The sequence below is a fragment of the Microcaecilia unicolor genome, chromosome 6 (genome assembly GCF_901765095.1).
Source record: "Microcaecilia unicolor chromosome 6, aMicUni1.1, whole genome shotgun sequence".
NCBI classification, from domain to species: domain Eukaryota; kingdom Metazoa; phylum Chordata; class Amphibia; order Gymnophiona; family Siphonopidae; genus Microcaecilia; species Microcaecilia unicolor.
The window spans coordinates 325,463,005-325,478,484 of record NC_044036.1 but is presented as its reverse complement, the minus strand read 5'-3'; the positions used below and the strand labels follow the sequence as shown (position 1 = coordinate 325,478,484).

The window sequence follows — 15,480 nt, the reverse complement described above, 5'->3', positions numbered from 1 at the left end:
CTTTGGGGTACCAAGACTTTGATCTGATCTACTGAACTGCACAACTTCAAGTAACCCAAGTATAGCCCAGGAACAAGGCGCTGATGACTTCGTTTCTGATAAGCCAGGATGTCCTAGAAAAAACGGGAAAAAGACCTGGTTTTTCTTTCTTTTATTTTTTCACTTTCAAATTACATATCACCAAACTTCGGGATATATAAGAAATAAGCAATAATGGAGTGGAGGAGTGGCCTGGTGGTTAGGGTGGTGGACTTTGGTCCTGGGGAACTGAGAAACTGAGTTTGATTCCCACTTCAGGCACAGGCAGCTCCTTGTGACTCTGGGCAAGTCACTTAACCCTCCATTGCCACATGTAAGCCACATTGAGCCTGCCATGAGTGGGAAAGCACAGGGTACAAATGTAACAAAAAAAAAATCAAAGGGGGGAAAAAAGGCCTGTTTTTATATTTGCTGGGTGCACACGTCCTGACTCACTTGATAATGATGTGCACTTCGGAAATAGGTGTTGGAAGGACATGTGGAGGGGCATTTTTGAACGTGGACGACCATCTCTAAGGGCGCCCATCTGTAAGGATGGTGCCATGAAGGGGTGGAGAAACCCGTATTATCGAAACAAGATGGGCGTCCATCTTTCGTTTCGATAATACGGTCGGGGACGCCCCAAATCTCAACATTTAGGTCGACCTCAGAGATTGTCGACCTAAATGTTGAGATCATCAACCTTAGAGATGGTTGTCCCCAATTTTCGGCGATAATGGAAACCGAGGACGCCCATCTCAAAAATGACCAAATCCAAGCCCTTTGGTCATGGGAGGAGCCAGCATTCATAGTGCACTGGTCCCCCTGACATGCCAGGACACCAACCGGGCACCCTAGGGGGCACTGCAGTGGATTTCAGAAATTGCTCCCAGGTACATAGCTCCCTTACTTTGTGTGCTGAGCCCCCGAACCCCCCCCCCCCCAAAACCCACTACCCACAACTGTACACCACTACCATAGCCCTTAGGGATGAAGGGGAGCACCTACATGTGGATACAGTGGGTTTTGGAGGGCTCACATTTACCACCACAAGTGTAACAAGTAGGGGGGGATGGGCCTGGGTCTGCCTGCCTGAAGTGCACTGCACCCACTAAAAACTGCTCCAGGGACCTGCATACTGCTGTGATGGAGCTGTGTATGACATTTGAGGCTGGCATAGAGGCTGGAAAAATGTTTTTTCATAATTGTTTTTAGGGTGGGAGGGGGTTGGTGACCACTGGGGGAGTAAGGGGAGATCATCCCCGAATCCCTCTGGTGCTCATCTGGTCAGTTTGGGCACCTTTTCGAGGATTGGTCGTGGAAAAAAAGGGACCAAGTCGACCAAATGCTCGTGAAGGACGCCATTTTTTTCCATTATCGGCCGAGGACGTCCATCTGTTAACCACGCCCCCGTCCCGCCTTCGGTACACTGCTGACATGCTCCTGGGAACTTTGGTCGTCCCCACAACAGAAAACAGTTGAGGACATCCAAAATCAGCTTTCGATTATGCCGAATTGGGCGAACCCCGAGAGAAGGATGCCCACCTCCCGATTTGTGTTGGAAGATGGGCGTCCTTCCCTTTCGAAAATAAGCCTGATAGTGGTGAAATCTGGCAAAGGACGAAAATGTCTATTGCTTGATGTCAGGACCCAACACAGGCACATCCACTCCATTCATTATTCATAAAGCTCTATTAATTATGCATTCATACATAAATCCCAAAAGATGCATAAAACATCTACTTATCTAGTTAGGTGGTAAACAAATCTATGTTATAAGGGACAACGAATCCAGTCCCAGTTTCACACCATCATTGCATCTATGAACTTGGAGTCCTTGAATTTCTTAGACAAATGGAAAATGCAAATTATTAAGGGGTCTTTTTACTAAGGTGCACTGAAAAATGGCCTGCGGTAGTGTAGACGCGTGTTTTGGGCGCGTGCTGAATCATTTTTCAGCGCACCTGCAAAAAATGCCTTTTTTTAAAATTTTTGCCAAAAATGGACATACGGCAAAATGAAAATTGCCGCGCATCCAATTTGGGTCTGAGACCTTTCTGCCAGCCATTGACCTAGCAGTAAAGTCTCACGTGGTAACCTGGCGGTAATGACCTACATGCACCAAATTCCACTTGGTACGTGTAGCTGACGCGTGCCAGAAAATAAAAATATATTTTTCGGTCGTGCGTAGCGAATGCGCGCCAAAAATGAAATTACCACAAAAGCCACGCAGAAGCCGTGTGGTAACTCCATTTTGGCGCATGTTAGGTGTGCGTAGACCAGGGGCGTATCTGCGTGGGGCCTCAGGGGCCTGGGCCCCCGCAGATTTTGCCCTGGACCCCCCTACCGCCATCAACCCTCCCCCGCTGCCGTTCTTACTTTTGCTGGCGGGGGACCCCAACCCCCGCCAGCCGAGGTCTGCTTCCACCTGCCGCTGCCGTAAAAACTTCTTCTTCAGCCGGCGGGGGACCCCAAACCCCCGCCAGCCGCCCCGCGGTGTTTAAAATTCATCTTCGGCCTCCGTGGCCGTGCTGCTGTGATAGGCGCTGTTGAAATCCACTTTGGAGTCTGACGTCGCAGCACGTACAACGTACAACGACGTCAGACTCCGAAGTGGATTTCAACAGCGCCTATCACAGCAGCACGGCCACGGAGGCCGAAGATGAATTTTAAACACCGCGGGGCGGCTGGCGGGGGGTTTGGGGTCCCCCGCCGGCTGAAGAAGTTTTTACGGCAGCGGCAGGTGGAATTAGACCTCGGCTGGCGGGGGTTGGGGTCCCCCGCCAGCAAAAGTAAGAACGGCAGCGGGGGAGGGTTGGCGGCGGGAGGGGGGTGGAGAGAGTCATTGGTGGCGGTGGGGGCTCGGCGGCGGCGGGGGGCTAAAATGTGCCCCCTCCCTCTGGCTCTGGCCCCCCCTACCGCCGGAGTCCAGATACGCCCCTGGCGTAGACGCTTAAGTGGCTTAGTAAATGGACCCCTAAATGAAAAGGGGGCAAACCCAACACTGACGTAGCCTGTCCCTTATGTTAAGAAGCTTGTTGGCAACCCTTCTGTCAGTCCACCTATCTATGTGTGCATAGATTGAAGAATATTAATCTGTGCATGTGACAGTTCAAGGGAAAAAGGTATGATGGTGGTACAGTAATCTATGCCAAGGAAGCACCCTCTGATGAGATGAAAAAGAGTACAGTGAGAGAAGTGGAGTGGAGAGGTACTGAGGAGCTGCAGAGTGAATGCAGCTCCTACATCTCTCCCTACATTCCTCCACGGGAACTCCGTTCACTGGGTAAATCTCTCTTATCTGCACCCTTCCCCTCCACCGCTAACTCCAGACTCCGTTCCATATGCCTGGAATAGACTTCCTGAGCCGGTACGTCAAGCTCCATCTCTGGCCATCTTCAAATCTAAGCTAAAAGCCCACCTTTTTGATGCTACTTTTAACTCCTAACTCTTATTCACTTGTTCAGAACCCTTATTTTATCATCCTCACTTTAATGTTCCCTTATCTCTTATTTGTCCTGTTTGTCTGTCCTAATTAGATTGTAAGCTCTGTCGAGCAGGGACTGTCTCTTCATGTTCAAGTGTTGCGCTGCCGCCAAAATAGATCACCGGCGACCTATTTCGCCGGCGACGTTCGATTATGCCCCTCTATATTACCTTCACCCTTTATAAATGTATATTAACAATACTCCCACCTAACTGACAAAAAGAGAAAAATGATCTAGCTTCTCTGTCAATCAATAACCTTTTCAGTTGGGATGGATACCAACGTAGGAATCTTGAAGTTTCAATTCAACTGATTTGGTTTCAACTATAAACTGGGTTATCATAGCTGCTGGCCATTTTCACAAACACACTTTGCAAAAGGTGAAATAACACACATTAAATCCCCGTGAAAGCGCTACCTGAATAGTTATGAGTAAAATGTCTAGCGCAGTTGGCTCTTCAGGTGTTGAGAGGGATTTTCGCTGGCTCTGTAGCTTAGATATCTGCATCCATTTACCATTAAAGTATGAATACAGAGTTTCCACTTCTCGTATTGTAACTATGAGGATGTTGCCATGTCTGTCCTTGATTGGTTCATAATACACTCTGCCCAAGTTGTGAGTGCCAAGGAGGTTCTGGAAAACAAGCAGATCATTCCTGGTTGTAATGAGGAAATAAGCATAAAAAATATCCCTTGCATATCACATACCTCTCAGCCTGCCAAAAGTCTAACTGTGGTACATTGTTCTTCATTCGCAAAGAGCCGGAGACTCAACATTCAGTAGGAACCAAAAATAGCAGAGGCAGACTGAAATAATGGGAGATGCGTACAGGTGAAAGACTAAGGACCCAGCTCAAACCTGTTTTTGTGTTTACTGGACTGCCAGTTCCAAATGTCATTTTCTCTTGGAAAAGTAGATGACTTAGTGGCCTGGCGTATGACCAGAGGTTCTTATCTCTTAGACTGGGTAACTCTGTAAAAGGAGTAGGCAGCTCCGACCCTTGAGAGCTATAGATGGGTCTGGCTTTTAGAATATTCAGAATAACTACCCCTCAGATTCACTTGCCTATATGTGGTCTAAGAGCTCAGATAATTTTAAGATCTGACTTTTATCCAGGTCTTTTTTTCATTGACGCAGAGTCCTAGAGATTCATTTTTATACAGTAGCTAATGGAAGAACCTACCTTACCTAGATTCACAGGTGAAAATTCTTGCAAATCAAGCTGGTCAAAATTTGCTAAATTTAAAACAAAAAAAAACTCTCCAGTGGTGGATCTTTCCCCTCATGTACTTTATATTAACAGCAAATATGTGGAGTGCATCCCTCCCCCTCCCTCTCAACTGCCTGATATTTAAAAAGCATAATAAAATCAACTACCTTCTAGTAGATGTCCCACCGTAGACCAAGCAGTGTTGCCAATGGAAAAGAGGATACTACTCCAGAAGGATAAGCATTTGTCTACCTCCCATTTCCCTTGGGAGATATTTTAAAGGAGTTGGGAAAGGGGGGGGGGGGTAGGAGAGGGAAGGGTTTAGAGGAGTGGAAGTGAATATTGTGAAGAGAGGGAAATGAAGTGGTCACTTGAGATTCTTTAAACCGAAGGGGAGAGACAGAAGGGAGATCAGCTGTAAATAATTTTTTTAAAATATTGGGTCAGGGATTGGGGGAAGGTTAAATTTGGACAGGTGGCTTTGAAGAAGGAGAATACACCACAGAACATTTGTTGTTTAAGATCAGGAGGGTGAGAAGGAGAGAGAAGGGCTCTGTCACCCCACATTTTTAAAAATTGGGTAGGTGGGCTTAAGGGATGCAGATTTTTTTTTTTAACCATTGGGCGGGTGGTGTGGAGGGAGAGGAATTCACTGCTAGACGGTGTTTTTCTTGAATTGCTGTTTGGGGAAGGCCTGCTTGTCAGTGGCGTAGCTAGGGGGGGGGGGGGCGCCAGGGGAGCGGCCGCTCCCCCAAATGGAGTTCTGCCGGCACCTATTTGTTTCTCAGCGTGTTGCATTGAAAATGTGCACTGGCGCTGGTGGAAGGCCGCTTTCGCTCCTCCCGCTCCATCAACCTGGCTGCGCTTCTGCTGTATGTGTAGTACCTGGATTTGGCTAGTTAAGTTAGGCAAATAGCACTGGAAAAGAATGCTAGTTTTCTAACTTTTTTTTTTTTTTACCTAATCCTGACTAGAGACCTGTTTACAATGTGACTAGCTAAGTTTAACTACAGTGAAAACTGGGTGTTCATTTGCAATGTACATTATTCTCTGTGGGGCCTATTTGAATCAACTGAACGCATATTATGAGCGTGCATTATTAATTTATTTATCTATCTATCGGGATTATTAACTGCCTTTATAAGAGATTCACTCAAGGCGGTGTACAACATTACAGTTTAACATAAAACTTATAAAAGTTTGTTAACAGCATAACAATAATAAAATGTTCAAATATAAACAAATACAATAAATGAGGTACCCTTGAGAAGAGCAAATTAAAACCTAATAATAAGGCTACCATAAAACAGTACAAAACATATACACATTTAGCAGCAATGAAATTCAAATAACAGAGTGTCAGCAGGCAACCGCCTTCAGGCCTTCCTGCAGGTATGAACTCGGCTGAACCTGGAAGGGCCCTTCCCTGGACAGAGCACCCCCAGAAGCAGACTCCAAAAATATGCTTAAAACCGCTTTATTCCATCAGCAAGGCCAAGACATTTCCTCTTCCAGACACAGTCCTTGGTTACAGCACATATCACCCCTTGTTCTTTCCCCCCCCGCCAGCCACAGTTTCTGGATACAGTTTAAATCATTCACCGCTTCCCCAGCATGGCCTGATTCCTGGACACAGTTTTAAATCACTCACTGCTTCACCAGCATGGCATGACTTCTGGACATAGTTCAAATCACTCACTGCCTCCCCAGCATGGCCAGGTTCCTGGACACTGTTCAAGTCACTACCTGTTTCTCCAGCCGGGTCTGACTTCTGGCCACAGCTGAAATCATTCACTGCTTTACAGCACGACACCTCTCTGCCCCTTGAGTGGAATAGCTGCTTAACTTTTCCTCCAAGCTTTCCCTAGCCTTGAAGAAGGTTTGTTATGAAGCCTTTCAATTTCTTCCCTTGTACCTGAGCTAGAGCAGCAATCTCCATGGGCTCACTTCCCCAGTCATCTTGGGCTTGGATCTCCTCTCCAACCTCTTTCTCCACCTCCCATGCCATGGGCTCCTCTCCCTTTATGGTCCCCAGCTGGTCCTCTCCCTCCTGATTATTCTTCCTCAGCCAATCGCCCTCCTCTCCCTCGGGATCCTGGGACTCGTAGTTCCCTTGCTTCTCCCTTTGCTTGCCCCTAGGGCTTTGCACGGGTTCTTGGGAACTGTAGTCCTCCTCCCTTCTCCAGCTCTTGGGAAACTTATGCCTCAGTGGGGGCGTGGCTTCCCAGCCCCTAGGATCCTGGGACTAGTAGTTGGAATCCCTGGTATGAAACCTACCCATCTTGCTCCTCTCCCAGATCCCTTCTTCCCTGACGCTCAGGGGTTCCTCACAAGAGACATATCAGCATAACAGGAGGAGTGGCCTAGTGGTTAGAGTGGTGGACTTTGGTCCTGGGGAACTGAGGAACTGAGTTTGATTCCCAGTGCAGGCACAGGAAGCTCCTTGTGACTCTGGGCAAGTCACTTAACCCTTCATTGCCCCATGTAAGCCGCATTGAACCTGCTATGAGTGGGAAAGCGCGGAGTACAAATGTAAGAAAAAAAAAATAAGCAGACATTAGAACATTCAAATAACATGGATATGATGTTAATGCTTTTCTACAATATCGCTTACCATGTACCCAAGGGGCTAAGTGCAGATATATATATATGGGGACAAGATGCAGATATATATATATGGGGACAAGATGCGTGGTACAGAGTCAGTTGGGATAAATAAATGAGTGGCTAAACTCAAGGCAAGTTCTTTGTACAGTTAAACAAGATATAAGGAACTGGTCTAAGTTACAGTGTGTGTAGCAAGCTAGTCCAGGTGCAAAGTGATTTGGAATACAGGTTAGTAAATGAGGAAAGCTTGCTAAATTTAGCTATTTTCCATCGTTTGGATCTGGCCAGTTAGGCATTGACTGGTCAGCTGGATCCATTTGGGTATTTAGCTCTTGGGGCCATGTTTACTAAACACATAGGAATATATAGGTATCTCTAGTGTTAGCGCATGCTAATTTTTAGCGTACGCTAAAAATGTTGGCATGCCTTGGTAAACAGGGCCCTTAGTGGGTTGTTTAAAGCAGAAGGAGCATCATAAGCACCATAACTGCCTGACTTTTCACAGTCCCTGCGGTCAGTGGGGCTCTCACAGTTTCTGACTGCAGCTAAATTCTGGGCTGCCCCATGTGGTATGGAGGGAACGTGAGAGGTGATGGTCCTCCAGTGGAGGAGAAGAGGAGTGAAGGCATAAGAGGAGGGGGTAAGGAAGCAGCGCTAGGATGGGGGTAGGGGGAGAGCCAGTGTTGCCAGGTGGGCGGTTTTCTGCGACCCGCCGCGGGAAATTTTTGCCCGCGGCGGGTTGCAGTTTTTTGGGCTTCTTTTGTGTCTTTTGGGTGGTTTTTTGAGCATTTTTTTCAGCCGCGGGGGGTGGGGTTAGTGACATTTTGGGTGGGGTTAGTGACGTTTTGCGCGGGGCCGATGACGGGGGAGGCGGGGTTGATGATGGCGGGGGCGGGGGTGATGACACGGGGGTGGGGGTGTCAGGGACGGGGTTTGAGTTTGGGCAGGTTTTGGGCTCATTTGGGTGGGAAAAAAATGTTCCATCTGGCAACCCTGGGGAGAGCCAGATTCATATTGTAGCTTAAATGCTTTGGGGCAGACGGCTTTTCCCCTTCCCATAGGCCCTGCTCAGATCCTCTTCCCTCCAAGCAGTTCTTCCTTACCTCTGACTCTTTATGTTGTTTGTCTTCTCGAGTATTACTAGAGCTGCCACTAAAAGAAAATCCAGCATGAGGCCTATTAGCTCTCACATGCAGATAGGCCTAGTGATGCTCTTCTTTTTGCATGGGTTTCCATGGTAACAAGAAACCCATAGAGGAGAAGGGTTAGGATGCTACTGGGCTTGTCAGTACAAGAGAGTTAGTAGGCCCTGCACTGAATTTTCATTTTGAAGCTGTTGCTATTCCTGCCAGAGGTTAGCACTACTCTAGAGAACAAATAGCAGACCTGGATGAAGGCATCGCGGTGTCAATACTCTGGCCTCTACTAAAATTTGGAACCAGAGGCAGTTGCTTATTCTGAAATCCAGGCCTGAGTAGGGGTAGGCAATTCATTGGTAACGAATCTGTTCTACAGCCCTCATTTCCCTATTCAGCATTTTTAATATCACTAGCTTACAGAAATGAAAGGTAAAAAACAGATCCACGTAAGATGCAGATAAAGTTGAGCCTGGCATGTGGTATAATGGAAGGTGAGGTAAGGCAACATGAATGTGTATTACTCAGTTGTTTTAAAAAGATAACAATGAAATCAAGCTACGGTAACCAGATGATTGAACTCAGTAGACTTTTGGCCTTCTTCCAACCACACGTGCAGCAAATGTTTCTCCAGAACACTCTGTACAGATTTCAAACAGCCCTACATGCATTCACCAAATATGCTTTATCTAACAACACTAGTGCATTGAAAAACCCAACTAGAGGAAGCAGGAATGTGACATAAAAATCAAACTCAAGTCTCTCTTGTCCAGTATATCCCAAAGAACAGGCTAATGAAATTTAATTTGACACAATAGACTGCTAAATTAGAAAACAATGAAGAATGAATCCCTATACATTTTTAAACTTAATTTTTATTAGCAAACCAAACAAATTAAATATTATCAGTTTAAACAGACAGTGCTCTCCCACCCCCAACTATACTCCCTCCTGCTCTGCAGATCAGTCTGGCCACCATTACCACAAGCGTCCAAAGGTCACTCATTGCAATAGGCTAGAACCATCCAGGGGCTTCAATAGATGGATACTAGGTTTCAACTTCACCCAGGCAAACCCATATCTATTTCTGCTCTGTGCCATCAGCAGATCCAGCTCCACTGCCACCTGCAACTCCTCACACAGCTGAGGGGACTCAACCACTGACCATTTCCTAAGGAGAGCATGCCTGACTGCAGCGAGTAGAGTTTTGATAAGGCTAGAATGCTGGGTCTTACCCACATCATGGAGGAAGCAGTAGGAGACCATAGAGTCTTCTGGACTCTAAACCCCCCCCCCCCCCCCCCAAATATTCAAAACCATTTAACTGGCTAGGAATGGCACCTGGCTGGTTAAATGGTACTTAGCCGGCTATCTGGCGATTTTCAGCAGGAGATAACCAGCTGTCTCCTGCTGAATACTGCTGGTGAGCACCTTAGTTGATAGTCGGTTACATCGTGCAATATAACCGCCTATCCACCAATTTTCAGTGCGTCGCCAATACCTGGAATATCTTTCAGCGGTTCAAACTTAACCAGCCAGCGCTGAATATCAAACTGGATATTCAACGCTGTTCACCGGAAACAGCCCGGTATTGAATATCCAGGTTTAGCGCTGACTGCAGGAGGCAGGCCGGCTATCTCCAGTGTTTATTTATTTATTTATTTTGGTGCATTTCTACCCCACATTTTCATACAAGTGCAAGCGCAATGTGGCTTACATGAATTCAAGAGGAAACAATACAATGCAAAGATGACACCGTTACAGATGGTGACAGGCAGGGAATGGAACAGGGGACAACACGGGGCATAGGCGGTCGGTGGCCCAACTGTTTGGGGAGGCTAAAGGGGGTGGGGTTAGGGGTGGGGCCAGGGGCGGGGCTTACATCCATAATTGTCTGACAATTCACAGAAAAAAATAAATAAAAATAAAATAATCACAATTAATACCTTTTATTAAATTTAGATATTAGATATGTATCATATGTCAAAGAATAAAGTGGTTGCTCAAAGCATATACTAACCATAATTGCTCAACTACAAAACACTATGCACAACTTTGTGCAAAAACACACTCAGAACCTTACTGTACCATAAATATTACACTGGGCAGACCCTAATACACCAGCGCTGCGTTCGTCTAGTAGCGCTTTAGAAATGATAAGTAGTAGTAGTAGTAGTAGCAATATACCACAATATGGAAAATGCAGACCATCAACAATATGGAATTTGACTTTTTGGCCCACAATTAATAGAAATCAAAATCCAAAGCATATCTTAACAAACTAGGGATGATGAGGAAAAGGAGAAAGAAGAACAGTGGCACAGTTGCTAAGAATGTGATATGAGGAAAAAGTACTATGTGGCAATGCATGGAGACAGTGGTGGATACGTTGAGCTGTCACCTATTGGAGGTAGTAGAGATATATGTATTCAGCAAACAAAGAACATCATTAGTGGTGGGGAAGCAAGGATAAAGCTAGAGACCATGAGTCTCAGATGTGTACCCTGTGTCTAGAGAGAGAGGAAAATTCTGGAGTCCCTACTTCGAAGTTAGATCCAGCTTGAAAGGTGATATAATGGAGACTGTACTTGCCTGTCACTCACAAGGCAGGTAGAATCCTCTTTTGACGGTTGCAACGACACCGACATCAATGAAGAAAAAGGCACTACTGGCTCGTCTCCGGCTCCAGCTTCTCCCTTCTCTCTTCACACAGTGCCCCGCCCTCACGATGATGCATTTCCTGTTTCTGTGAGGGCGGGACACTGTGTGAAGAGAGAATGGAGAAGCTGGAGCCGGAGACGAGCCTGTAGTGCCTTTTTCTTCATTGACGTCGGCGTCGCAGCAACGAAAAGTTAAAGGTTAAAACGCGGGGGGAGGGCTGTGCCGGTCGGGGAGCCGAGAGCGGGAAGGAAGGAGGGAGAGCTGCCTGGCAAAGGTGCTGCGTTTGTGAGGGCAGCAGCAGCAGCCAACGGAAGTCCACGATTGGGCTGGGGAGGCTTAGCCTCCCCAAGCCTCTTATATGGGGCACCTATGACACGGGGGGAACGTTAGGGGCAAAGCAACCGGCAGATAACCATGCACAGTCAGCAAGGGAGGGAGGTTAAACATAGGAGATATCATTGGAATAAGCTTTGGCGAATAAGAATGCTTTTAAAGACGTTTTGAACAGCTGGTGGTCGACTAGTTCTTTTAGTTGTCTCGGCAGAACGTTCCAGCATTTTGGACTGATGTAGGGGAAGAACGAAGCAAAAAGGGTCTTGTATTTTACATTCCTGCAGTTGGGATAATGTAGATTGAGGTAGGTCCTTGCAGTTATTAGCGCATTTCTTGAAGGTAGATCGATGAAATTGAGCATATAGTCAGGGGCCTCTCCATAAATTATCTTGTGCGTTAGGGATCAAATTTTAAATGTAATACGATCTTTAACAGGGAGCCAGTGTAGTTTAAAACGCAGTGGCTGAGCATGATGAAAATGCGATTTGCCCAATATTAGCCTCGCTGCCGTGTTCTGAGCAGTCTGTAGCCTTTTCAGAATGTAGTCCTGAATACCAGCCCCACAATCCCCAGCCCATCCATGCACACATGATAATATCCTTCCAAAAGGTTTGCAAAGCTGAGCATCTATACAATATCAGGGCAACAGGAAAGTAGACACCTACTTTCCCTTATACAATACTGGCATAACTGGGTATATGTGTGCATAAAATATAGGCACAATCACACCTGCCATACAACTGGAGCAAATTCTTGCACCTAAATGTTGGAGATTTGTGTATTATTTATAGAATTCTATAAATTACGCGTGTGCGTCCCACCCAGGCTCCAGCCATGTAGCTCTCCAGAGCAGGGACTGTCCTTCCCCTTGTGAAACTTGTACAGCGCTGCGTAACCCTGGCAGCGCTATAGAAATGCTAAGTAGTAGTAGTAGTAGTATGCACTGTCCTCAAATTCTGTATATGGTGCCTAGAGTTGCGTGCATTAAATTGGGCACATGGCCAATTTACACATGTAACTTAACTGGATAACCAGTCAATCAGCGCTGATAATTGGGTGGTAACAACCAATTATCAGCACTAATTAGGACTTAGGCATACATTGGATATGCGCCTATGATGTTACGTGCACATACAATGTGCACCTAACTTCAATCGTGTGTAACTGTATGAGGGCATTGCGGGGGCGTTCCCAAGATTTGCGTGCATAAGTCTAGAATTGCACCTAAATGGAAGTGCATGCATTTCTAATTCTAGACGTCTACATTTAGGCGCAGTTTTGTGGTAAGCACAATTCTATAAAGGATGCATGTCCCTTATGGAATTGTGCTGTGTGCATTTTGGGGTCAATTTTGTAGGCACCATAAATAGAATTGGCCCTGTGTGACATAGACACACACACACACACACATATATGGTAGTGTTTAGGATATTGACATAGAAGCACATATGTGCGTATATACTTGTGTATATACGGAGGAAAGGAGAAACAGGGGTGATATGAAAAAGACGTTCAAATATTTGAAAGGTATTAATCCGCAAACAAACCTTTTCTGGAGACAGGAAGGCGGTACAACTAGAGGACATGAAATGAGGTTGAAGGGGGGCAGACTCAAGAAAAATGTCAGGAAGTATTTTTTTCATGAAGAGAGTGGTGGATGCTTGGAATGCCCTCCCAAAGGAGGTGGTAGAGATGAAAATGGTAACGGAATTCAAAAAAGGGTGGGATAACCATAAAGGAATCCTATTCAAAAGAAGTGGATCCGTAGTTGGGTAACCAACTAAGTCAATATTCAGACTTAGTCAGTTATCTTTAACCAGCAAAAGATAACTCATGTTTTCCAAATCTCCAAATATGGATGCTAAACCAGCTTTAAAAATAGTTGGATAACCAGTTATATTGGGTGATATATCCAGCTATCTGCTAACCGGGGATATTCAGTTGGGGATAGCCGATTATCCCCCATTCAATATCGGCGGATAGCCGGTTAAGCGCTATTTAACCAGTCAGCTGTTCTGAACGGTTAAATAGCGATGAATATCAGGGGTGGGGGATTGTGGTTTGGCTGGGAATTGAACCCAGGCCTCTTATATGGGAGGCAAGAATGCTACCACCGAACCTTCAATGCCAATGAAAAGTTTCACCCAATTAGTATGTATAGTTTGGGTTTGACAAATGGCTTACTCTGTAACATTCATTCAGACGTATTGCAGAAATGCTCCATTTTTTCTCATTTTTAACTCTATTAGGGATCCTTTTACTAAGGTGCGTTAATGGATTTAATACATGCTAATGATCAGCATGCTCTAAACGCCACACAGCCCACTGTATACCTATGGGCTGCTTGACATTTAACAAACAGTAATTCGTTAGTGCATGCTAAATCGGTTAGCGCATCTTCCCCCTTCCGCCTCCTCTACCCCTCCTCCAATGCTCACCTACCCTTGCTCATACCTCTCCTACTTCCGTCACTCTTGCCCATCTCTACCTACTTATTTCTTTTATTATTCTGATATACTTAACTTATTTTTTTTTCTTCATCAATACTCTGTAATCCCTGTTATTATGTAAGCCGCATTGAACCTGCTCTGAGTGGGAAAGTGCAGGGTACAAATGTAATAATAATAATAATAATAATAATGTTAGAAAAAGGACCCCTTAATGTTATTATTAAAGAATAAATTGGTCTTGTCGGAATTATACACCACTAACCTGTAACTGTGCAGTTGCCGCAAGCATCTTCTGCCGGGCCTGAAGTGCTGTCGATGAAGACATAGAAATGGACATGCTTTGTCTTAGCCACCTGATGTCATCCCACATGCAGGAAAGCTGGAAAATACACCAAATCCGAGATGAGCTGTTACCCCTCATGCCTATTTTCATGTGTTTGTTTTCACTGACGTGGTAAAGGCATAAAATGAAACAGCAAAAAGTGGAGACGGTCGGGAGGATAATGATGTCACTGGAGCCACACTCAGGTTATTCATTTTATTGTTGACCCAATACAGCTGTGTTTCAGCAAGTACCTGGATCAGGTGTCCTTGTTCTTCAATGTGTCAGACTTGTGAGTTCTTGTACCAAGTAGAGCGCTGCTCAGCCCAGTACTCAGACCAGGTTCTGCTTGGCGGCTGGACAACCGCGGGTTTCACCTGCGCTGACCGCCGTTCCCCAGAGGTTGAGCCCCTAGGTGCGGGCAGCCTGCAGGACATATGAGACGGAGCTGGAAGTGGGGTGATGAATGTATCGGCCAGGCAGGCAGCAGGTCAAGAGAGTAATCCAGGTACAGGCAAGTCAGTAGGCAGGCAAGAGAGTAATCCAGGTACAGGCGATAGTCAGTAGGCAGGCAAGAGAGTAATCCAGATGCAGGCGAAAGTCAGTAGGCAGGCAAGAGAGTAGAAAGTCAGTAGGCAGGCGACAGGCAAAAGAGTAATCTAGATGCAGGCGAAAGTCAGTAGGTAGGCGGCAGGCAAAACAGTAAACCAGGTACAGACAAAGTCAGCAACGAGGGACCAGTAGATAACAAGCAGACTACAGAGTTAGAAACACCTACCAAAGTAGAAGCCGAAGCATGGAGTCCAGGGAGAGCTCAGCTGATAAAGTACTGGCGTCTGACATCAGCAGAGAGAAGGGGCACAGCCATAGGACAAGAGCAGGGGAAGGAGGAACTGGAAGACCAATAGGAGAGAAGCAAGGGAAGCCAGGCAGAGGAAGAGCAGACCCAGGTTGGTGGAAGCAAAGAAATCAAGGAGCCTGGAAGCCAGGCAGAGAGAGAGAGCAGAAACAGGTACATGGAAGCAAAGCAATTAAGGAGCCTGCAACCACCGCTCTCTGAACAAACCCAGAGAGGAGTACACACACATGGCTTAGGCAGTGCCAGTCAAGTGTGCGTGTTGACGGGACCCAGCGCAGCCCAAGGATGCCGCTTGTGTTGAGGTAGGGGACATGACACAATGTGAGCAAATACAATCTCACCCCCACCCCCGGTATTCACCTGGCAGCAGACAGAGCTTTTGCTGTCCGCCGCTGA

At 46.2% G+C, this 15,480-nt stretch overlaps 1 protein-coding gene across 1 annotated transcript in view; it reads right to left on the bottom strand.

Annotated features, from left to right (window-relative positions):
- The window catches only part of ANKFN1 (ankyrin repeat and fibronectin type III domain containing 1), a 161,348-nt gene that overhangs the window by 52,836 nt on the left and 93,032 nt on the right, over window positions 1-15,480 (bottom strand). Inside the window, 3 exon segments of the mRNA XM_030206448.1 lie at window positions 2-113; window positions 3,924-4,139; window positions 14,166-14,282. Coding sequence (XP_030062308.1) covers window positions 2-113; window positions 3,924-4,139; window positions 14,166-14,282 — 445 coding nt within the window.